Source organism: Agelaius phoeniceus, chromosome 7 (assembly GCF_051311805.1).
Source record: "Agelaius phoeniceus isolate bAgePho1 chromosome 7, bAgePho1.hap1, whole genome shotgun sequence".
Classification (NCBI taxonomy): domain Eukaryota; kingdom Metazoa; phylum Chordata; class Aves; order Passeriformes; family Icteridae; genus Agelaius; species Agelaius phoeniceus.
The window spans coordinates 25,165,156-25,189,977 of record NC_135271.1 but is presented as its reverse complement, the minus strand read 5'-3'; the positions used below and the strand labels follow the sequence as shown (position 1 = coordinate 25,189,977).

At 35.5% G+C, this 24,822-nt stretch overlaps 2 protein-coding genes across 11 annotated transcripts in view; one reads left to right on the top strand and one right to left on the bottom strand.

The window, feature by feature from the left end:
• The window catches only part of ADAM23 (ADAM metallopeptidase domain 23), a 66,105-nt gene that overhangs the window by 6,704 nt on the left and 34,579 nt on the right, over positions 1-24,822 (top strand). For all 10 annotated transcript variants that reach the window (XR_013183021.1, XM_054636617.2, XM_077181310.1 and 7 more), the window contains exons 3-11: positions 3,957-4,033; positions 12,877-12,940; positions 15,033-15,115; positions 15,789-15,852; positions 16,843-16,915; positions 17,412-17,485; positions 18,353-18,418; positions 21,317-21,388; positions 23,769-23,935. Coding sequence is in view for 9 of the 10 variants with exons in the window: in XM_054636617.2 (XP_054492592.2) it covers positions 3,957-4,033; positions 12,877-12,940; positions 15,033-15,115; positions 15,789-15,852; positions 16,843-16,915; positions 17,412-17,485; positions 18,353-18,418; positions 21,317-21,388; positions 23,769-23,935 (740 nt within the window). In the remaining variant the exon portion in view is untranslated. The remainder of the gene's footprint in view (positions 1-3,956; positions 4,034-12,876; positions 12,941-15,032; positions 15,116-15,788; positions 15,853-16,842; positions 16,916-17,411; positions 17,486-18,352; positions 18,419-21,316; positions 21,389-23,768; positions 23,936-24,822) is intronic.
• Positions 23,933-24,822, bottom strand: part of DYTN (dystrotelin) — a 77,313-nt gene continuing 76,423 nt past the window's right edge. Inside the window, exon 16 of the mRNA XM_054636791.2 lies at positions 23,933-24,821. The gene's annotated coding sequence lies outside the window, so the exon portion shown is untranslated. The remainder of the gene's footprint in view (position 24,822) is intronic.

Sequence of the window (24,822 nt, the reverse complement as noted above, 5' to 3'; positions counted from 1 at the left end):
CAAAAAACTGTTTTGATGGTGTAAATTCCATCTTTGTAACATAAATTGTAAATCTGACTTACATTTCTATTTCCATAATGAGAGTGATGAAACCTCTTGCTCAGCTTCTAAACTCAGAGAGGTAACTTTTGGCCATTACTTTAGTCAGCAGAATTGTATGAAAAAATAGATTTCTAAAAGCAGTGAGCTTGTCCTTTGGAGATGGTATCTGCATGAATATAGCAAAAGACTCATAGCTACCATTAGTCAGTTAAATAAGGCTGTTCCTTTTGTTCAAAGGCTTGTGACAGAAAGTATTTTTGAAGGGATAACACATTATTGCATTGGGCATAGTTTTACTGTGAAGAAAGTAAAACTAATATAGTAGTTTATTTTTGGTGATGATGATTGTAAATTTCCCAAAAGTCTGAAAAAAGTGAATTATCAACAAAGGATGCTCACATATGATAATGAAAACAATGAAAGGATTCAAGTTGTGACGTAGATCAGTAGAACTGAGAGTCCTGTTACAACCATTTTTATATTGAAAAATACCGTAACCTAATGACTGATTTGAAAGAAACTGGAGTTCTTTACACATACGGATTTTTAGCTTGGAAAAAACCCTGAGAGCTACTACTTTGCATAAGCATCTATAACACTCTTAGAATGTCCCTAGTATGAAGAATCTCTTATTACAATGACTATACCAGTAATTTGAACTCCCAGAATAGGGGAAAAAAAAGGTCTTTTGGGTATGAGGACAGGAAGAATTTGAGAGACTCAGACCTTTCTTCAACCCGCATTGCTATACATCATCAGTAAGTCTTTGCTGAAGAAAAACTTTATATAATTTTGGAGCTTTGCCATTGGAATAGGCTCTAGCTGTCAAAGCAGGAACCTCTGCAGAGGTTTTTAGATGATAAGCAAACACAGACAAAGGAACTTGGTCTCCTCTTTGTGTAAATAAAGAATACTCATGCATGCGCGAGCATTTGCATGTGCGCAAGCCATACGAGAGGATGATGTTTAATGTTTTTCCTGCAAAAATATCTATATTCAAAATATGTGCTGATTGGCATTATATTCTTGTTTGAATTTATATTTCTATGCCAATGAGAAGAACACTATTTCAGATTATTCTTCGGGTATTTGTATTACACCGTAGTTGATGACAGAATACAGTGAAATTATAAGGTGGATAACAGAATTGCAGATACTTTTCTGAAATACTTCCTCCTATTATTGTGGTACATGATGCTTGTAATGCTTAAAACACCTGATTATAATTTGCTTTCTATGCTAACTTATTGCAGGAAAATAATGTTTCAGGATAGGATATTTAGTCTCATTACCTTCAGCTGGTTTATGGCTTTTGGGAGTGGTTATTTATAGTTAAACTGAATTAAGAGAATCTGTATTTGCTGTAGCAGCAGTGTATTGCATTCACCTGACTTCAAAACAGTGCTTTTGCTAAACTGCAGGGATTTAAAATCTTTTTGTAAGCCATGGTTTCAGCTGAGTTTGGTGGAGAACATGCCCTGCTGCAGGTCATCAAATTAGTGTCAGCTGCTTTGCAGCAATTGCTTTTGTGTACAGGCTGCATCTGCTAGTGAGTCACACTAATAGATAGCAAGTAGTGTTTTTATACACAGAAATATTTTCAGAAATAGCAATGCTGCTATATGTAATTCTACAAGATGAAGGGGTTTTATGATATTGCAGACCAAGAATAAAAATTACTTTTAATAATTTGAAATTGCAGAAAGATAAAGAATAGATGGTTCATGGCTTAGAAGCTTGAAGGGTGATACACAGATAGCATTGAACAGTCTTGGCTGGACAACAGGAAAGCTGTAGCAGGTCAGACTAGTCATCCATCTAGCTGTCACTGAAATCAGTAGCTGATGCCTGGGGAGAGACTTCTCATGTTTCAGAATTATCTTAATGGAATAGTTCATTCTCATGTAAATTTTGCAGATATTTAATGTTGAAATGTTGTTTGTGGCATATATATGAGGACACATCTTTTTAGGTAAATGTTACATGTGGAGGAGATTCAAAGCAGTAGCTTTTGTATCTCTTAAGTGGAATCCTTATGGCACAAAAGTAATTGCAGCCCTTTTCCTGTAACAAATTCTCACACTTTAAAAAAAAATAATACATGTGTTTGTTTTGAAAACATAATAAGGTTTTTGTCATGAACAGGTGCTTGGAAAGCTCCTTGTGATACTTATTCCTTTATTTCATTTGTAAAAAAAAAAAAGTGGATTTGGGGTTGAAAAGCCTTTCCTACTAGGCGTGTATTTAACCCGACATTTCCTCTTTTTTTTTTTATTTTTATGAATATGCCAGCACAGTCTTTCTGAGCATGCCACCTGTTTGTGTTTATACTTAAACTGTTTTGCTCTGCTGATTCAGAGCAGCTGTAAACTCAGATCTGCCAGGCCAGTGTTAGAAAATTGGTGAACTGGTGAGACAACAATACACATTGACCAAAAAATAGAACAGAGAGAAAGCTTAGTAGTGGTTTGCTTCTATGTGATTTTAGATATCAGCTAGGAATATTATTTCTTTAATTCACGTTTAGTGTAATTGTATTTTTTAATGAAGAAAAACAGCCTTTAGCTAAGATTGTTTAATGGCATTAAAAGGTATTTAAAGTTTTTGTACACGACTTTTGTTTTTAAAAAAGAAGCTTAACAACAAAGCTCTGTGACTCTATTGAAAGGGAAATTATAATTCTGGCAGCAAAGAATGATAAAGTATTACAGGAAATGTCACAGCTGATTTTAGTCACAATAGCAATTTAAAAAAAATTATATTGAAGAATTTTCTGAAAGATGATTAATAACTTTGCTGAGAAGGAAGATTAAAATCAGTGCTACTTTGTGTAGTGCAAGAATGGAAGAGAAACATAAAAAACTTATCCTTTGTGGAGAAATTTCCAAAAGAGAACAGAAGTAACCATAAAAGCTAACCTTCATACTATTTAAGTTATGCTGTAAACTAGCTAGAACTTGATATATTTTCTGTGACATACCTGAGGGTTAATTGTGGTATTTAATAAAAAATAGGGGTTTTTTTGTCTTTTGACTAATGGGCTTAGACATAATATTCCAGCTTTGTGTAATTATTTATACTGTATCAAATTAGTGTATAAGTAAGCATGATTTTATTAGAATATTATCAGGAAAGATACTGTGAAATTCAGATCTAATCTCTTCAACCCTGCCAGAACAGCTCTTCACAAAAAGAAATTCTTGGATCATCTTATCATTTCCCCATTTTTCTAGAAAACATAAGCATGTTTTAAACATCTTTGGCTACAGTTATTACAGTGTAGAGAAAAATAAAGAATACAATTTATCTGACAAGAACTGAATATCCTGAAGTTAAACTTAACTCCCTATGCAAGACAAGCTAATGTTGATCTGTTGTGTGTTGACCAGCATCAGTATTCTTTATACTGATTTAGCTACAATGCCAAGTACAAAGCCATTAATTGTGAAGGGATAACATTGAAGGAGTTTTTCATAATATGTAATAGGAGCCTTGCTGTGATTTTCATATTTGAAAGTGTGTATTACAAATGCTTTAATTATTTCAGCCTTTTAAAGGGAATGATTGAATGATTGCAATAACTAAATTAAAAGAACAGTATACTACATTGCTTATGTTACACAGCCATCTGCTTATGGCAAAATATAGACATTTCTGTGAAACATTTTTTTTCTTTACTTTTTGTGAGTGATGAGTATGTATTTCAAAGTACACTTTTCAGGTACCGTTTGCTTCCCTCTAAAAAGGAAAATCCTTTCGAATGAGAATTTGGTACAAGGGCAAAAGTTTTCATATGCCCATGAGATTCATCAAAATAAGCATATTTTCCATAACTTTGTTTTTCACAGTCACATTTGTTGTATATTATCTAAATCTCAGTGAATATTTTGACAACTGTGTGTTTCTGTTTACAGGCTGTACATCTGGCCCAGGCAAGTTTCCAGATTGAGGCCTTTGGCTCTAAATTCATCCTTGACCTCACACTGAATAAGTAAGTGCATGATTTGAGGTTGCTTTCACTCCTGCTCTTATTATCATCTTGTGGTACAAGGTCAGGGCATGTAACATTCCAAGATCTGTTGAAAAAAGATGCTGTTATCCAAGTTTATTAATACAAAACAACATTTAACATTTTTTATGTAAGATATCAGTAATGCTTGCTGACACCCATAAAGTAGATACCCTTAAAATTTTATTGGTCATGGTAAAATAAATTGTGATAGATGGAGAAATTCTAGTACTGGTAGTGTTTGCAAAGTGTGGATTTTCTTGTGCTTTTTTTAAAAACTAATTGATGAATTATCATGAGATGTTTTAGTTGCTCAAGTCAGTGTGCAGAAATACTGTAAATACTTGTATGAATAGCTCATCTTTAGTGATCTGGAAATCATGTTTTTGTCACTACAGTGATGAAGTTCCTAATGAGATGGGACTCTTAATGGTGTGGCTGTGCTGAAAGGTGCAGCTCGAGTCTGTTTGCTGTAAGACAGACAATTTTACATAATTCTTTGGTCTAGAAGAACTGACTTGTAATACAGGGCAGTGGTGGTTTAGCTGTGTATATCCCACATGCTTTTATATCACTGCTGAAGGTGTGGAACTATGATTTTCTAAAAATTGTAATGACTTGTTTTTGGCCGCTGGAAGTTTAAGAATAAGGTAGAAGTATAAAATTCATACTAAATACTGGACAGGTAAAATGTAATGCTCAAAAGTGCATTTGCCCCTTCTCTTGAGGCTAAGCATACTTAAAAAAGGAGAAACAAATTTACAGAAACAATTTTAAAAAGTAGTCCTCTGGTCTTGAGGTTCATATGAGGTCTTTTTTTGGTCTTAAACTGTGAAGTCTTGAGTGTCTGGCAAAAGATGATTTACGGGAATGTCACACAATTGAAGGACAAAGAAAGCTTTAATATAACTGGATGTTCTCTAGGCTCTGGAAAAATTAGAGTGTATTGCAAGGCTGTGTTGTTTTATGAGGGTTGGACTGTTCATAGTAATTCCAATGGATAATCATGACATGTTTGTGAAGGGAACCAATATTTAGTGCCCTCTAAGCTACAGGGAATTCCTCCTCTTGGTCTGCTTTCCACTGCTCCTGTCTGCACATCCAGCGAGTAGTGAGTGTGTGCACGTATTCCCAAGCTGGCAGTGTACGTAGGGTATGGCTGGTCACACAGACAGTGACAAAGAAAAAACATTGCCTTTACTGGCACCATGCAAACATGCTGACAGCACTGAGGAGAAGAAAACAGACTCATAAAGTTCTTCCACAGCTGATGAGAATTGAAAGTTTGCTGGTGAAAGGTACTCCAGCCCTCTTGTGATCCAGGGGAAGCCTGCGTTAACATCTGTTGACACAAATGTTAACACAGGCTTTAAGTTCATTCAATACTGATGCCTAGGCTTGAGGTCTCTGCTGTGGTCACTGTCTTAGGCCTTAGTGTTTCCAGATACAGATCACCCTATAGCTGTTGACTGACTCTCAAGTTTCCTTGCAGATCACACCTATGCAGAATAGAGAGCAAGGTCACAAAGAGAGTACTACAAGTAGGAGTTAACATAGGACAGACAGCAGTGATCAGGTGCCAGGCTATGCCAAACAAGCTGACTGTCTTGCAGCTTACACTAGTGACTCCTTTTTAGGCCACATCTTCTCCTTTTTCCAACAGGCCATGTCCTGATTCACCTTTCCTACTCTTGGCACATTCCCTGAATGTTCCATAAAAATGATATCCACATTTGTTTGCACATAGCCACAAGTCTGGGCAGACATCCTGAGATAAGTTTGTTCCTTCCCAGGAGACAAATTATGTTGTTTACCACTTCTTATCTGTTCTAAATTTCTGGCTGGACCTCTTCAAGACCATGCCTGAGTGGCTTCTTCCATGGCCTGTTGGTCAGGGGCCTAACAGAGACAATAACGAAGACCAGAACTCTTATCTTCTGTTCATTAGGATTTGGGTTTCGTTGCATTTCCTGTCTGAGTCTCATGGTGGATGGCTACTATCCAAGTAAAATCACAAGCCCATTGACATTCCCCATATCCTGGCAATGTTACCCCTTCTCCAGTCCTGCTGTTTGTCCTTGCTTATGAACCATTTGTTGTTAAAAATAAGTAAATGACAGATTTTTTCTAATTGTGGCTGCTTTCTCAGCAATCAAAAAATGCAGCGCCTATCACTTCAAAAAGAGAGAGGGAATGAATTTGCTGTGCACCTTAACTGAAGAAGTTCTGCTCTTGTGATATCAGGAATGTTCTTACTGCCTATATATAAGGCACAGGGTGTTTGGATGCCTTGCTGATATCCCTACTGCTTACCTCTTTATACATTAGGTTTTCTCCTAGCTTCTTTAATGGTTTTTGTCTCATAAACATTTGACTCTTTAGCTGGTTCTGCTCCAGAAAATGACTTGAAAAACTGTGCTAGCTTCTGAGTGGACATAATACTTTAAAACTGTATGTCATAAAATTTGTAACATAAATTGTAAATACCTGTAGACAATGATGTGAAAAAGACCCATTCTTGTGTTTCAGTTATTTTTATGTGTTCAGCAAAAAGCAGCATTTTGCTACTATGTTGGGTTGTAGTTGGCATATTGGTACTGCTAGTGTCTAGTCAGAAGCAAAGGCAGAACAATTGGGAATACCCTTGTATATGATGAATATATATTTGCATCAGTTGTCTAAGGTGAGTTAGTGCCACCGACACTGGATGTATTCTGTGCATTTTGGTTTTGTTCCTGTGGTTTTTTTGAATGTTCTATAAGTAATTAAAGCTAAAATCAAGGATGGTTGTTACATGCAAACAGGTTCTAGTTTTTGGTTTTCTTTACCACTGTTGGAAACTTTGTGATTGCCTACCTTCTTTGTTGCAGATGCTCTTTTTTCACAGCAAATACTCTAACTTGACAATTAAGTGAAGAAAATGGGATATTCAAATTCATTAATTTGTAATGGATTAAATAATGTTTTTAGTTAATACTCTTAGTATGAAAATGGAGGATTGTAAGGTATTTGTAATGTGATGATTGTAATGTGGTAGTGGGGTAACACTCCCATTGGAAAAGTTAGACTTACAATTCAACTAAGATTGTCTGCCCAAACCCAATAAACTTCCTATGCAATGAGTAGCATGCAGCAGTGTCATAAAACACAATTTATATAAAGAACCTTTGTTCACTTATTTCAGTAAGTTCACTTTTGTCCTCAAATGGCAGTGTTGTAACGTTGTATTTGGGTAATCAATGATCCGAGTATATCTGACCAGTTTCTTATATTATATTGCTGCATTATTTACGCAAACAAATGTTTGCAAGGTGCTAGAAAATTAGTTTTTAATGATCTCATTTCCAGCAACATGTAAAAAGGCTTTTAACTTGCTGTTTTTCTGCTGAAAGAGAGGAGTTTGTGCAGCTAACTCCTTAAGTCCTATTTTAAGGTAGCAGGCTTTATGTTCTGGTGTAGTACTAAAACACATTAAAGAGCAGTACTACCAAAAGCAGTGAATTAAAAATGTCTACTTGCTGCTTTTTTAGTGAGGAGGGAAGTTGGCTGTATTTTCTGGCAGTTTACAGCCATGGTGTAGTTCCAGCACAGGGGGCTGAGGCTGTACTGGAACCTTCACCCAGTGGGACTGTGGGCTGAGACACACCTAAGAATAGGAAATTAGTTAATTAATATGGACAGAAACAGAGGGGAAACCCAAAGACAAAAATTTCTCTCCCTTCCTATGGATAACTTGCCTCAATATTTAGGATTCTTGGGAAAGGGGAGGAAAAAGAAATCACCAAAATCAGTCTGTATTTTTTAGCTTTTCCTTCTTTTCTCTGTAGAGGTCCATCTTTCCAGGAGACTCTGTTTCCAGGAAAATGGATTTCTTTTCCATGAAGATATCATAGAAAAAATATTTGGCATCTTTGACATGAACTGAAAAAAACATCCCCACTGCATTTGACCGCATGACTTAACAATTTGAGATATTAAAATATGATGACTGTGGTGGAAAGTTAGTTTCTTTTGTGAAGTGCAGCCAACATAAGAGAAAAGTTTATCTAATTGTTTAAACCGTATAATTGGTGTTTATTCTTTGTGGTGTATGTTTCTGTAAGACTGAATTAACTGGAGAATGGTCCCAGAGGAGGTTACAATGTTAACCTAATTTAAAAAACAGTAGGGCAATAACTTAATTATTTGAGAAACTACTTGATTCTTGGGGTTTTTCCATAATTCTTTTAAAAATGCAAATGGGAAAGCTAGTCACAGTTTTTCAGAAGGAAACTTTGAGTATTTATGACATTCCTTAAATAAACAACAGAAATTTAATAAATTCACCTAAAAACTGTGAGTTCAACAAAGTTTGTGAATATAATTGAAACTGTTAATATAAACAAGGCTGTAGATGGGCATTGCATTAGATGATCGTGCTTTGATTGTCTTAAAACAATACTGCAGCAAGGTCTCTTTGTTTTTCCCATCTTTATGTGCTACTAAACTATATCTGTCAAATGGACAAAAACATCTGATGGATGTTCTGCTAAATAATTCAACTAAACTAGGTTGCTCAGACACTGGTACTGAGCTTGAAACATTTCAGAATAGTTAATAAAGTATTGCCTGGTAATAGGTTAGTATAAAGATAATTTAAGAAGTATGCAAGAAAGGTAATTCTTGCTGACCTCTGATTTTCTGCAGGCTGTCTGCTAGGTTGCTGGAAGGTAATTTGCTCACTTGTATATGATATCTTTTGGTAATTTCATAGCCTTTTCCTACCCAAATTAATTCTCTTCATCAGGATAGTTAGATGCCAGCTGAGGTAAGCCACTTTTACTCTGCAGCTCTCCTGCTAATGAAAATATCAGCAGTGAAGTACATGCCAGGGAAGTGGATGTGAGTTCTTCAGAAAGCATCTGCTGCTTGCTTTAACAGCTGGTCTGTGCCTTCAAAGGCAGCAGCTACAGGGAATGGCATATCCCTTTGCTGCTTATTTTGCATTTCTCAGTGTAACTCAGGTAGAAGAGTCAGGGGGCAAGACAGCTTAATAAGAACAATTATCTGAGATAAACAAAGCAGAGTGGAAGGAACTGTAGAAAAGGACACAGCAGACAAATTATTTTGTCATGAGTTCATTCAGTATGTTGCAACTTTGTGTGTTCATTGCAAAGGATCATACTAATGTGCCTAAACAGACTTTTGTCTGATGTGATCATGACTGACACTCATTTCAGTTAAAGCTTGCATTGTTTCTGGTGCTTGTCATACTGAAAATCAAATTTGCTGTGCTGAATGCATTTCTGCCCTAAGCAAGATGTGTATGGCTCAAAACGGATCAAAGGTGGCAAAACAGTCCAGTGTAGATGAGATGAAAATGTACTTCATAAGACTCAGGTTTGCCTTTCAGAGGTAAATTTAGGTCTTCTGTAAGTGATAATGAAGGAAGAAGAATTATTTTGTACTGTGGAGACCCCTACTTTATGCCTGAGTTTTGTGCCTCATTCCTCAGTCAATTGCTCTTCTACATGAGCTCTTAATCAATGTATTCTAGGCCTTTCTTTTTGATGCCACTTACATAAAGGGCCCCATCACACCTCCTGGTGAAATTACAATGCTCTTCTGTGTAGGAAAAAATGTTTGAAAGTTATTTTGGTTAAGCATTCTTTTTTTTTCCCCCTTTAATACTTTGTCTTTTGTCAGATTTGTCAGCATTAATAACAGGTAAAAGTTTTGTAGGGGAAATTTGCAGTAGCAGTTCTATGTATATTTTTACATCTGTTGTTATTCCCAGAGTTTTAGCAAAATGTAGAACAAATTTTCTTACCCTTCCTGTCTTTCTCAATGTTTGCAAGCAAGGTGTTCTTTTGGATGTTTTGCTAGTGTAGGCAGATACTTGAAATGCGACAAAGTGATACAAGGTACCTGACAAAAATCAGGTACTTGCCAAGGGGGAGGCATACAGTTTAAGGAACAGCTCACTGTTTTTTTGATAATGGAATGTTCAAAATTCCTGCTGTCCTGAGGGAAATGTTAAGAGAAAAACGCCCTTGCATGACCTTGGTGGTTATGTGTGGCGAGCTTAAAAGCATAATAATGACCAGAAACTAGAGATAAACACTCTAGTCCAGCCTTGCATGAGAGACAACTTTGTGGAATCTGGAAGTCTTATAAAAGATTTTCCACTCCACCTTCTAGGTGGTGGAGACTGTGTTACATTTGCCAAAAGGGTGCTTCACAAATCAAAGTTGCATTTTGTTTATAGCATAGCATTTGGGAAGTATATCACAAACAGCAGGCCTTAATTTTCTGTGGAGGGAATTTGTTCAGCATGGAGAATTTCACTGATGTGCCTTGTGTCCTGCAGATGCCAAAGGTCCATCTTGGAGCTGGCTGGCACCAGCTCTGTTGGACATAGGGGAAGCTCCCAGCAGCTTCTCAGAGAGCCACTCCTATAGCTCCCCCACTACCAAAACCTTGCCACACAGACCCCATACATGTGGGAAAGTCAGAGATGAGAAAAGTGTGGAGTCTACTGGGAAACTGTCTGCATCCCTGCTTTGTACTTGTAGTGTTTGTGTATATACATATTGGAGTTTTCCATCATAAGTACTCCATGTTAGATATCCTATCATGTGGGACACGGTATTTGGACAAAACCCAACTGGGAATTCTTTGGCAGTTGGAACTAATGAGATGCTAAAGAACGGAAAAGGTTGTCAGATGAGGAACCAACTAGGTTACAATAGAAGCTCAACCAAAATCCAAGAAAAGAATACTAAACTCTGGAAATGTGCTGCAAAGGGTAGACTAAAGTTTTGAGCAGCTCTTATGTCACACAAAATAAGATAAATCTGAGAGAAATGCTGTAATTAAACTATAGTTAGTTGTGAGTCAGTACACAGTGGGATACCACTTACTACAAGTCTTACGAGATGCAAATAGCACTAGATAGCATGGAAAGAAGTTCAGAGATCAGTCATGTAAGGTTACTAAAGGAGGGCAAAAAGAAGGTGTGAAACTGTGAGCTTGATTTTGCAACAGGTACATAAGTGGTGATCCAGGAATTAGTTTGAGGAAACCAAATGGTCTTCATGAATTAAAGCAGAAGTGTCTGTAAAAATTGGAATCTGGTCAGGACCCTATCATGTTAACACAGTTCCTGTGTTTAATCATTCTCAGTAATTTTTTTAATACTTGTATTCTAATTACAGTTTTCAGTTTTCTTACTTATGTCAGTTACCTGTAGCCTTGTCTGTACCATCCCCTACTGGGAACAGTAGTCTTCATGCTTCATAACAAGTATGAAAAATGCAAAGAGTAAAAGGACATTATCAACACTCTAATTGTTTTGTATGTGTATGCCTTTTACAAGCTTCAGTCTTGCCATGTTGAAGAAATAAATATTTGCATTGTAGTCAAGTACTTACACTATTTATACAGCATTTGTATTTTCTGCAGAAAGCTTATACCTTACTATGACACAAAGTTAAAATTATTTTATGCAACTGAATCAAAAAAATCATTTAATAATGCCTTCACAGTGATGTTTAAGACAAATTATTAGACTTCAGTAATTATTCACGGCTATTAGCCTTGGTTTTGCAGGCCCAGAGTGTGCTGTGCCAGTTTCATGAGAAAGAACTTCTAAGAGAACCATGGTAACTGACTTCTGCAGGATGCTCTCTAATGAGTGTAATGCCTGATAAATATGGCATGAAGAATTGATTTGAGGAGCCAGGAGTCCCAGAGTTAAAGTGTTATCAGGATTGCTAATAGCCTAATCTGAGTTTGAGATACCCATTATCATAGGTTGTTTTTAGTCATGAATTCCCATCAGAGCTATTTTGCCACACCAGACTTCCATAATGGTGTTTTTTATTTGTAGCAATGATATTTTTGTTTTGATATATGTACCAGTATCAGACCTTTTAATGACTTTTTAAATCTTTTTTTTTAGTTGCAAGTGTACATTAGAGGCTTCAAAAATGCTAAGAATTCTGGATCACATTAAATAAAATGCTTGTCTTGCATATTTGGTGGGGCCAGTTAATGTCTTGAATTGCTTTGCTCTCCCTGGGCATTATGCTGCAACCCTGATTGTAGCAGGGTGAGATGTGAATGGGGCACTGAGGTTATTACAGGACATGTACAGGCTGGCTAAGCTTAGTTTAAATAAGCCAACAAAACTGTAAATTACACATTATGGAAAATTATTATGCTTCTGAAATTTTCTTGCCAGAGTTAGAAAGGAAATAAGATTGAGAAAGGTGTCTGAAAATAAAAAGTGAAAGTAAGAAAAGGGGTAGTATGGAGTGTGTTTTGGGTTCTGCATTGTGTGTTTTCTTTCAAGGAACATTATTGCTTTTGAAAAAAACCCGAGTATTTGCAGCTTGTGAAAGTGATTATACACTCCTGTCTTCATAACAATGGTGTATTTATTTGTTCAGCCTTACATACATTCTATTTACACTTTAAGATAGAATGGAAAAGCTCTTTGAAAATGGTGATGAACTAAAATACATATACTGTCAGCAAGGAAAGTTTTGAAGCCAAGGGGTATTTTTTTTTGCATATTTAGAAGGCTGCTAATCTAATTGTAAAGCTGAAATACAGGGAATTAGATTGCAGAATGAAATTCTCCCTTCTATACTGCACTCTCACTTCCAGTGTACCTTCAAACCATTTACCAAATATAAACTGCTTGATTTATTTTTTACTTAACTAAAGTACAAGCAAGATAAAAATGCTTTGAAAATGGTAACAAAACCCCTCAAACCTACCCATAGCAATTGAAAGAGTACTCAGATTTTTCTCATCTTTATTTATCCTTTCTTTGACAGTGATTTGTTATCTTCCAATTATGTGGAGATCCACTATGAAGATGGAAAACCAAAATTTTCTAAGGTATTGTGTTCTTAAATTGTCATTCTGAGGGAACAATGCCAATAAAATGTTAAAATAAAGAGGGAGAAAAAATGTTTTGCAAGACTTATAAACTTCAGAATTGTTTTTCTGAAGGTAACTGTGATCTCATAGTGTATGGATATCTCAGAGATAGAAGAGGAATTGTGCAAAAAAGAAAAGCTGTGTTTTGGGGTGAGGAGTAGGCATTTGTAGGGGGTAGTAGTGAAGATGATCCATTACTGCCAGGACAATTACATCATGTAAAATATAGGAGGTGGAGGGGTTGGAGTCACCACCAGATTAGTCTTATTAACTATTTGTGTCCTTAGCACAAAGTGCGAGGAGAAAAAATAATGGTAACGTTAGACATTTAAACAAACCCAAAAGTCTTCAGTGATTTTTGTTTGCAAGGATTATACAGTCATGAAACAGAAAATGAAAGATTTAACTGAAACCCTAACCTCTGGAGTTATTACAAAATCAGCATATTGCTAGACATCCAATTAATTTTGTTTGTCATACTAGCTCCCAAATTGAATTCAGTGCCATAGGCTATTGATCCAAAGCCAGATTGAAGTTCTGCAAGGTAGTTCAGGCCTAAGGGAACCAGACCAGTCTTTTTGTTTGTTTGTAGTAACAAAATGAGGACTGGAAGGTTCCTAGGAAGGTTATAAACTACATTTGTAGGAAATTACTTTCTTTGTATTTGGTAGAAATGCCAGAATATTTCTTGCAAACTTATTATGTATGAATGATATCTGTATTTAGAGTAGAGGGAAGCAAGCATTCTGGTTGTGTTCATGTCTTCAGAAAGTCCAGACTGTGTTTGTCCAAGTATTAGGTGTCTGGTTCATTATTTTGCCCTTTCTGTAGAGAATCTCAAAATTATAAATGGCTGATTAGGGCAGAATTAAACAACTCCATTGCAATGTAATTACTGAGATATGCTGTTTTGTTTTCTTCCATGAGGAAGAAAAACAGTTTCATGTTACATACAAAGGAAGATGTTCCATTAAGACTCAATATTCCGCAGAATAGGCCAAAATGCTAAATGATGCAAGAAAACAATTCCCTCTGGCATTTAGACTAGCTCATGCAATTGTCAGCTGCAGCACTAGCATTGAGCACTGCGGTTGCTGAATCATGAATCTCACTGGAAAATTATGTTAGAACTTCAGACTCAGCAAATGGGCTACCTTTGCATGCTGCAGTAACTTGATCCAAACTTCCTAGGGGATGTTTTCTGAACTGCTGCATTTAGAAGCGATAATAGAGCTCCTGAGGACACGTTAATGTGTGCAAGCCTTCGTTAGAGATAATAAAAAGACTCCAGAACCCCGCACAATTTGTGTAGGAGGTCAAATAAGGACTGTGTTCTGGTCCTTTGCAGTGTCTTTTTATGCCCAAGTAAAAGGTTGTTTTGTTTCCTGATGTGGATCTAGAGAAGTGAGATCTCAATGAAAAGTACTGTATTTTCTAGAAAGAGGTAGTTAATTACAAAAATGACTGAAGAACAAAGAGCAATTTCTTTACTCAGGTGATCATCTTTAAAGAAAAAAAAAATCAAATTTAGCTGTTAAAAAGCATGTTTTATGTATTCTCAATGATGGAAGGGTAAACATGGAATGATTACTTTCTGTGAAGTACTTTGATTTAATTATATATAATAACCTGTAAGGAATTTAAATCAGAATCTGAATAACTCATTAAATAAAATGCAAAATGGAAATAATGCTGTCATAGACAAAGAGCGTTTACATTTTTTGTACTGTCTCGAGTTATAATCATTACATAAAGAATGGGTTTAATATGTATGTTGGAGTTCAGATGACATGACACAAGAATTAAAAGTATTTTTATGATGAATAGTAGATTTTTCAAACAATGGCTGAGAGACAACCATACTTCAGGGTTTTTAGTCAAACTTTTTATTTTTAGTTTACTTGAGCGTATTGCTGATAGACAGTAAAGACAAGTACGTAAATGAGGTTCATGTGTATTGTTACTGTTTGATTTTTTTGGCATTGGTTTTATGCAACAGACATTAAATCAGGATAATTTTGTGTGTGTGTCTGTTTTTAAAAATTATTAGGGGGGAGAGCATTGTTACTACCATGGAAATATCAGAGGTGTGAAGGATTCCAAAGTTGCTCTTTCAACTTGTAATGGACTTCAGTAAGTGCATGTTCTCATTTTTTAAACAAGGCTATAACTAATTATTATTCTTGAATATTGTCTCTTAATATAGAAGTGTTGACGCTCCTACAAGAAGGAACTGAAACACTACAGGCTCAAATATTTTTTATGTTTTGAGATTTTTCTTATTATCATTGGACTTAGTGTTTTGATGCTTTCTCATGAAACCTTTGAATACAGTAAGTGCTGGTAAATATTTTCCCATATAAAAGAATTATATTTTGGCAGTTTGTATGCTCAGTATTCATATATGATTCTGTCATAGAAAAATGGATCTTTTTGTTAGATTGTACAAGGAAAAAATGCAAGATATTAGCATTAGTTCCTGCTAAGGGCAGCTCAGCTGTTGATTATATTTTGCATGCTCAGGGTGTGTTGTAGGACTTCCTTTTTCCAAGGTCAAGTCTTTACCCCTTTTGGTATTTTATCATTGCATTGCCACTACATTTACTGTTAATCCATTAAAAAGTGCCAGATATCTTAATAATCCTCCAGTCTTGGCTTTAGCTACAGGTGGTAGTAATGAACATATATTTAATATTTCAGTCAGTTTTTCAGCCAAGTTAGGTTTTGTCTTATCAAAATTCATATACTGGAGTCAAACCGATTGCCTTGTAATCCTAAATATCACTTCTTTTTCTCCATGTTCTAGTGGCATGTTTGAAGACAGTACTTATTTGTACTTGATAGAACCAATGGATCTGACCCACACTGCAGTAAGTTTATTTTTGTCTAATTTATTTGTTTTGGGAGAGTGTTCAAGGAATACCAAATAAAAGTATTAAAATAAAACAATAAGTGATGTGTTTCATGCATTCATATGAAAATGAAAAATATTTTAAAACACTTGATTTGAATTTGTTTAAGGTGGCAATTATGTAATTATTATTTACCTACAATTTTTTCTGCTTTTCTTTAATCCTTTGTTTCCTACTTGCTGTCGATCATTTAGATGCTGGGAACAGACAAGTAAAACAAATCCTTTCTTTCCCATAGCACATGGTTATGGACTGTCAAAAAGCGTTTATCAATTTGCTCTAGTACTTGAAGTAAAGTGTTTATAAATTCATTAAAAGGATCTCTAAAACTCATTTGTACATTCCTCTCTAAATAGCTGCATCAGATTGCTCTTGGTCTGCCATGATTCCACAAAAAGCATATTTAAATAGATAATTACATCTGGGTATCTTAAACTTTGTATGTCTTAAGTCAGTGATCGTTGTATAGCTTAAATGATTGTGATCCAGCATATTCAACTATAAGATTATGCTGGATCAGCATATAGGACTGCATTTATGCAATTATTTTGCTTTTTTTTTTTTTTTTGTATTTCATGTTTTATGTGTACAACCATTTCTAAAACTTCAGCTGTAATTACAGCTGACAGAGTTTCACAGACAGTAGTAAAACTAGGTATATTTCTGAGTGATTTTTTGTGAAATGATTTTGCAACATTGGGACAGAGAATTCTCAAGGTTTGTATCCTGCTTGGTCTGTGGGATATATTGCAGATGCTGTGCCACAGTTCTCAAGCTTGTCTCGCTCTAGCTTGTATTTGACAGTATATGTATAGTATGTGACAAATAACTAATGCTGCTGAACCAACACGTTGTAGTGACTGGACAATTATAAATACTGAAAGAAGTGCCACATTTTTCATGTGATGTTATTAAGTAGAAGAAAATTTCACATATTTTTCTTTATAGGAAAGTAAAAGTAGGCCACATATCATCCAAAGAACTTATGGAACACGAACCTCCAAGCAGTTGCGGGACCTTGGTATGTTTTTGCTGATGAGTTTTTAAATATTGGAAATAATTGTATATATAACTTGGAAAATTTGAGTATTAGGCTAGCAGTGTTTATAAAATTGCTGATTATTTAGAAAATCTTGAAAAATAGATATTTACCTGCCTTTTTTAACAATTATTGCCACAGGATATAGATTTTTCAAAAGGCAGCTGTATGACTTTCATCTCCAGACCTGTATTTAGCTTTTCTCTGAAAATCACTGAATTTAATCAGTGATATTAATGTTACTGAGGCAATGAGATAGAAGAAGTTGTATATTCTAAGCCCAGGTTATCATTTCTTCACCTCTCCTTGCATGCTTTAAAATTTCTGAATTACTTGGGTTTTGGTATGTCTTATATCTTTTTAAAAATGAGCTTTTGAATAGCAAGGGTGTTTCTAATTTTTGTTATCTTAATCTACTTTTGGTTTGGACAGTGTACATAAGTAGTTTAAAATAATTCTTAAATTGTAATTTTTACAGATACCGACTCTAGTTCTGAATGGCCTTTTCTATCTGAACTGCAGTGGTTGAGGAGAAGGAGAAGAAAGAGAGCAGTAAGTAGAAGTGTGACCCTGATGTAAGACCATTTATAATACCAAACTCACTAATTTCTGTATTTTTTAATGTCAAGAGGATATAGGATTTAGGAAACAAGTATTTTTAGAAGCCTAATATTGTCCCATAATACAGTTATCAAATGAGATAACAAGGCTTTTCTTCAAAAATAGAAAATTTGGAAGAAAGGTGATAAACTTTCTAAAGTTACAGCAATGTTATGCATCAATTAAATCGAAATTTAGTTGTGGAAATTAATTTAGAATTTTAGTTTTTTTGTCTGCTTGAGAATAAAGAATAATTTTGAATGAACTCTTGCTACTTTATAGATATCTGACTTTATTGTCACTTGTCTCACTAAAGTAGCATGATTAAATCAAAAATCCAGATGAGGACACCCAGAACTGGGAGAACCTAAGTGGGCAGTCCTCATCATCTTCATGTGCGTATGTATCAGTTAGGGGAATAAATGAGTTAAAGGAGATTATTCTGAGTTTCTTCACTGAGTTGTACAATCCACGCCATATTTTTGAGGGTGCTTATGTTTTTAGTAACTTCCTTCCTCATTAAATCTGTGGTGAATAGTTCATAATGTAAGGAGGAGGAAAGCAGTGGTGGTGTCTGCACTGGAGCAAAAAGATACACCCTGAACTTTCCTAGTGATGTGGCTCAGATTCTCAGGCAGTGTTTAAGTTACTGGAACTACGATCCTTTACCCTACTTGCATTTCTCACCCAGTTGTTTAGTGATTTACATGCCCTAAACAATAGATATTTTATTTGTATATATAATGAAGATCAGCTGCAGTTATTTTTGAAAAGAACTACATCTTCATGATTTCTCAAAGAATTTCTTTAATTCATCAGTTATCTCGTGGTGTCTTTGAAGAAATGAAGTATCTGGAGCTCATGATAGTAAATGACCATAAAATGGTAAGTATATCAATTCAGTGATAATCTTCCTTTTGGTGACAGTTTGTAGGCTGATGTACAGCCTATAAATTGTTACCATTTTTAGACCCAGGATTTTATTTATCAACAGCTATTAACATTTGTACAGTAAGACACACTGTAGGCCATAATACCTAATGAAACTTAATGTTACCTAAGAATTTCTGGGACAATTATATATTCAAAATGAATCTGGAGCACTTTGGTATCATATGGATAAATCAATATGCCCATCACTAACAAAGTAAAACAACAAAATATTTTTGTCCAGAAGAAACATACTACATGTTCTAAAATTACATCCCATCTTCGAAGTTATATAGAAAGAGGTCAGAATTTGTTACTTTGAGTTTAGTTTTACTAATCTAAATTTTAATGCAGCAAAATATGTAGACAAAACTCTGATTGTTCTTTGTGGCTACTCCATACTTATAAACAGGAGTGATAATGGAGTGCAAGGTAAGTTGTTTGTTTGATTCAGAAATTGTTTGTCATTAAAGAAACCAACATGCATGCGGGGAGGAAAGCCCAATTTTTTCCCCTTTGTCTTGAGGGATGACTGGAAAAAGTCAGACTAAGTGATATTTGTTGTAAGCACAACTTTTTTTTTTTTTTTAATCAAATTTTGCTGATACAATAGTTTTCACTTATTTTATTTGCAAGTAAAGAGCTTTTCATGTCTCTCACCCTGCTGCAAGTTTCCCAGTGCTTTATGGAGTTGTGGGCTCTGTTGTCAACACTAAAGGTTTATGTTTAAGAACAAGAAATTGAAGATATCAGAACAGGATGCAGTAATTCATACTTGTTCCAATGCTGAATAAACAGATAATGTACCCTCCCCTCACCTGTCTAATAAATCATACAAGTAGTCTGGGCAAACATAGCCTATATTTTATCTGTGTTAATTTAGCACTGTGGAGGGAATTTGCATGGGTGGAAAAAGCAGGACAGAAATTTCTTAAGCTGTTTTCATTTGTAAAGCCACCTGGTAGGAAACTGCTCTTAAGAGTGTTCAGTTGTTGGTTATTTAGCAATTGGGCACCGTAACTGAAGTTATGGCTATTTTGTCTATGCTTGGTGTTCCTTATGAAGAGAAAATATTCCTATGTCTGTCTCTTTCCCCTGGCCTCTTGTACTGCAGATGTGCTTGAAGGTGCTCACTACACTTACTGCAGACACTGTTGTCTCCTTGAAAGCTTTATTTGTTAGAACTTGTAGCACAAGATTTTTAGCTTCATACTCATCAGTGACTTAGAAACAGATAGTAATTCTTTTCAAAGAATAAAATGGACATACTTAGGAAAGTGTTCACAGTTAGGAGTCACAGCTTGCCAGTCCAGGAAGTCGCTAAATAGACTTTCAAGGTTTTCTGCTTACCAGGAGAGGGCATGTTTCCCCTGCAGCAAAGGTCTTCGTTGGAAGAAGTATCTTAAACCTCCTTGATCATTGTGTTAAATGGTTAATACTGTGTATTTTCACAGCGTTTCCTTTCCTCTAGCAATAAAGATATCTTGACACATTAAATTAGGTTGTTGTGTTTTTTACTGGTTTAGGTTAATTTCTTTTAGAATCTGTGTTTAACCACATTATGTGGTATATTACTGTTGATTTTAGCATTTTAATTCTTTCATGAAAACCAAGAACATTTTTCAAAGCATATTACTTTATCTTTCCACTTCTGGAAGGGTTTGGGATTGGCTCAAAACAAAAAGCCAAAGGTACCCTTTCCCCTTCCCCACTGTCATTGTTCTCTGGGGAGCAGTCCATGGTATAGTGCTCCTCTCAGTGTGCATCCTAGGCACCTACTAGCACCATACCTGAGAGTAGCTACTCAATTGCTCACAGAAGAGTTTCTTCTTCCTAGGCCTCTTTTTAGGTACTGTGTTTCATAGGGAGAATAACTGACACTTTCATGGGACACTGTGAGGCAATGAGACTTGTTGCTTTTAACCAGTAGCTGAAATTAGTAAGTTTTTTGATAAAGGCTTTTTCCCCCTGTTCTAAGCAATTTCATGTTCATTTTCTGTGAAATTTTGAAGAGCTATTTTTTCTATCTGCAAATCATCCTCTGTAATGTAATCTTGGTTTATAATTTTACAGTTTCTTGAAAGTCATATGGATTCGTGTTCAGATACCATAGCTGCATCTTTAAAAAGTTTGACTTAGAAGAGAAAGGGGCTTTTGAGGCAGGATGAGGAAAGACATGAAACCATTGTAATGACATGCACAGACATTGTGAAGCAGAACTTGTATTACAGCTGATCTAGGTCTATTAAAAAGAAAGTGAAGTTAGGATTTAAGATATTCAGCTTAACTGTTTTAATGTTCAAACACATATTTACTTTTACCATGTGCTCCCCCTTCCATTTTTCCTTTTCCTATAACTACTGCTACATGTCACAAAAGTATTGTGCTGTTGTAGAAAAGGAGGCCTTTGCAAAGAGCTGTGCACAGGATAAGTGGTAAATGCTTCATCTTCATGTCTTATAATTAAAGTGATAGAATGTGGCTACTACAGTCTGATATGTAACTCATCAGGTTAAGCAATTTTAATGGGTAAAGCATCCTCTCAATTTTGAGCTCATGTTTGTGTTCATGTTTACCTGTAATTTTGTCTCAAACATTTGATCTCTGATTCTAAACACAGTATTTCTTCTGGCTAAATGCTCCTTTTACAATTGGGAAGGGCTGCTTAACATGTATGGCTTCCTCTATTTTCCAGGGATTCTTGAATGTGAGATATAAGGTGTGATCTGAAAGGTTTTTTGAGTTTTCCTCTTACTCTTTCTTAAAATATTAATTTTACTTTCATGCTGTAAAAATAAAGAATTAGTAATAAATATTTAAATTCTCACTGTGTTCTACTTTCTCTTCTTTTAGTTCAAAAGGCACCGTTCTTCAACTGCATACACAAACAATTTTGCAAAGTCTGTGGTAAACCTTGTAGATGCTGTAAGTATCAATATTTCTTCTGAAAACTGATTCACTACCTTCTACTTTAGCACTGTGTTAAAAATGTTGTCATTTTCAGATACCAAATTTCAATTACACTTTAAAGTGCACTTCTAGTTTCTCTGCAGAAGAATAGCCTGGGGTGAATGTATAAGAAACTATGGCATTTTTCTTAAAGCTTGCAACTCTCAGAGTTTGTCTTTGGCAGGGGTGATTTCATTATCTGTCACCAATTAAGAATGAGATTTAATCAAATTTGTATCTAACTACAAGTGATTGAAACTGCAAGTATAGTTCAGAAGGGATACATGTATCTATTGGAAGAAAAAGCCAGTGTGAGTAAAATAATCTGCTTTATAAGTCTCTATGTATATCTTAAAAAGAAACAAAATGCCACTGTGCTACCTTATAAATGGGTGGAACTGACACAGATACCATACTTGTATCTGTGCTAAATTTAAAACAATTTTGCATACAGCATATAAATTAAAAGTAATATTTGTGGTAAAATTAATTTGGGAGGGTTTTTTTTTCTCTTTTTGCTACATATATAATGATCACACATGTTTAAGAGCTCTATATGTAGTGAAAACAGGTAGATTTTCTAGTAGGAATGAATAACGAGGGTACCAAATGCTGACTCCGAGTCCCTTTTCCATGTGACATTATTGATACCAGTGGAACTGTGTGATATGATTCAGTCCAAAACATTGTCAACAGTTTGACTTGGAGGAAACAGTGCAGTATTTGTTCTTACATATTAAGTGTACTGGATGTATATTCAAAATTTAGGTGAATATATTTATAATACATGAAATACCAGAAGTGTTTTGGAATATTTTTCTGTAATGATCTGAAAAATTACTAGAGCATATAAAATGTAAATAATTGTAATATTTCTGCAATTTATATTGGACATACCCAAAGAAAAGGTGGCATCTTTATTTTTTCCTCATCTGATAATTATTTCTTTCTCTTTCTTCTGCATTTTAACAAAAGTTATTTAATCCACCTTTTCTTTCTCTATTATGTCTGGTTTTTCCATTTTTATCTGTGTGTATGCAGAAACACAGGCTTCATTCTTGTGTAGAATTCAGTCCCTTCATAGAGATCTTACAAAATGACATCATACTGGTTTTTTTCTTTAAATAAAGCATGAAAAAGAGCAGGATTTTCTGCCTTGTTATTCCCTTGTGTCCATAGGGTGTGGGCTGTATTTCTTACTGATTTATTGCTGGGAATAGGATAATGGCTTTCAGAGGTTTTCAGGTTCTCTGGCCCCTCTTCCATTTTTTTGTTGCTGTTTGCTTCAGGAAATAGAGTTTTCCTCCAGGCAAACAGAAATAAAGTCTTTATTGATTCACCCCTATGTCATTCCAGGCAGTTTAATTTCATTGGGTTTGCTCATGTTGTAAACCATTTTCTGTGTATGTTCTCAGCCTGTCTCCCTGAGATTCAAGCACGCTAATACTCTTTTCCTTCCAAGGTCTTGGACAAAACTGGGCTTAGCTGGTTCCTATCTCTTGGTTTTATATTTCTCTTTTTTTTTTTTTTTAAGCTGAATATTATACATTGACTTTTTCATAAGGATAACTCTGCCCTGATACAAAACTGGGTTTCTGGTCAGGCCAGATAAAGAATACATCTTTTGTAGACCTACAAGTTCTGCATAACCTTAGTTATTAAAATTTGGCATTTTTTGAACTGAAGCCAAAGACAGCAGTAGTTTTATGTCAGAATCAAGTATGCACAATATTAAAATGCATATTTTAAAACTGTTTTGTTATTATTAATGCCCGATTGTTGTTTCCTTGTCTATTGTTACAGTAACATTAACATTTATAGAAAAATAAATATTTTTCCTTAATTCCACTCATGCAATGTGAGAATTAAGTGATCATACTGTATAAATGGAAATCAAGCATAAATTAAATTTGGATTTATTGAAAAACTGAGACATTATTTAATTGCAACTTTAAAAGTTGCAATTAAAACTTTTAATTGTTTTTGGCTACTCTTGGAGATAGTTTTTTTTCTTTGAGATCACCCAGTGTACCTTTACATTTCTTCCTTGCTGATTTTTTGCACAGGTTTTCTGCAAAACTCAGTGACAAAATTATTTACCATGAGAATCTTAAAGCAAATGGAGTGGCTCAAAAAAAAAAAAAAGGGCAACAAGGGTTGCTCTTTTCCTTCTAAAATATAAAATTTAAGTGGATCAGAATATCAGTTTTAGGAAATGATGGCATTGCCAGCTAACTGTTTCCCCATGTTTTCCTCCTGCTTTATCCCTCTTGTCCTTCCGCTTTACTCTTACTGGCTAAGTGTGCATGTTTGACCCAGTGTTCTACTCCTGTGCCTGTCCTGTCTCTGCCCTCAGATATACAAGGAGCAGCTGAACACCAGGGTGGTGCTGGTGGCTGTGGAGACCTGGACAGACAGAGACCGCATTAACATTCACCCCGATCCTCTGCAGATGCTGCACGACTTCTCCAAGTACCGGCAGCACTACATCAAGCAGCACGCTGATGCTGTGCACCTGCTCTCGTATGTACCCTTGGCAGTGGCTTACAGTGTTAGCTCCTGTCTGCTGCTTTTCTCTACTTGTCTCTTCTTTTATTTTTTTTGGTTGGTATTCTCTGTATCAATCAATATATGCCTTTCTTAGGAAGCTTAATCGAACACCTGTTTTTAATAGGTGTAGAATATACCATGGTCATGTGGACAGATATCTATAATGATATTTGAATGTCTTTGCAACCTGGAGACAGTGTCATGTGTGAAGTGTCTTTAGATGAGCCCTTAAGGACACTTAGCTTTGCTAATCAGGTGTGTCATGTGCTGCTTTTCCAGTTATGATCAGGAGAGGGCAGAGCTGACAGCATTATGCGTTGCCACAAGAGTGTTCCAGTTAGTAAATTTATTCACACATGTGGCTGCAGTGATGATTTGTTAATGGAAGGTCTCCTTTAGAGCTGTAATGAATTGTTCTGAGACACAAAGGATTTTGAGAGGAAATTCCACTTGCATCACTAGGCACGACTTCAGCCTTGAGCAAGGATTATTTTCCTTCATGGCATTGTAAGCAAAGAGGAGGAAATGTGTGCTCCCCTGTGCAGCACAGGGAAAGATCTTAAGCTGTCTCCCAGCAGCATGACATACTGTAAGGATGGAGTAACTAATGTCTTCCATGGTGAATGTATTTTTGCCTGTAGTTCATCTTCTGCAGAAGAAGATAAAAATAGGGGATGAATAATTTCCTCCAATTTTCTTAATACTGGCATCACAGTACAACGCTGATTTTGTTCTTCATAATACAGGCTCAGTGCTGCTGACATGCACTCTTAGTGACTTCCATGCATGTTTTGTGTCACCTGTTGAAGAGTTTGCCAGCAAACAGGCTCTTCTCATGGTGAAAGATATCAAATCCAACC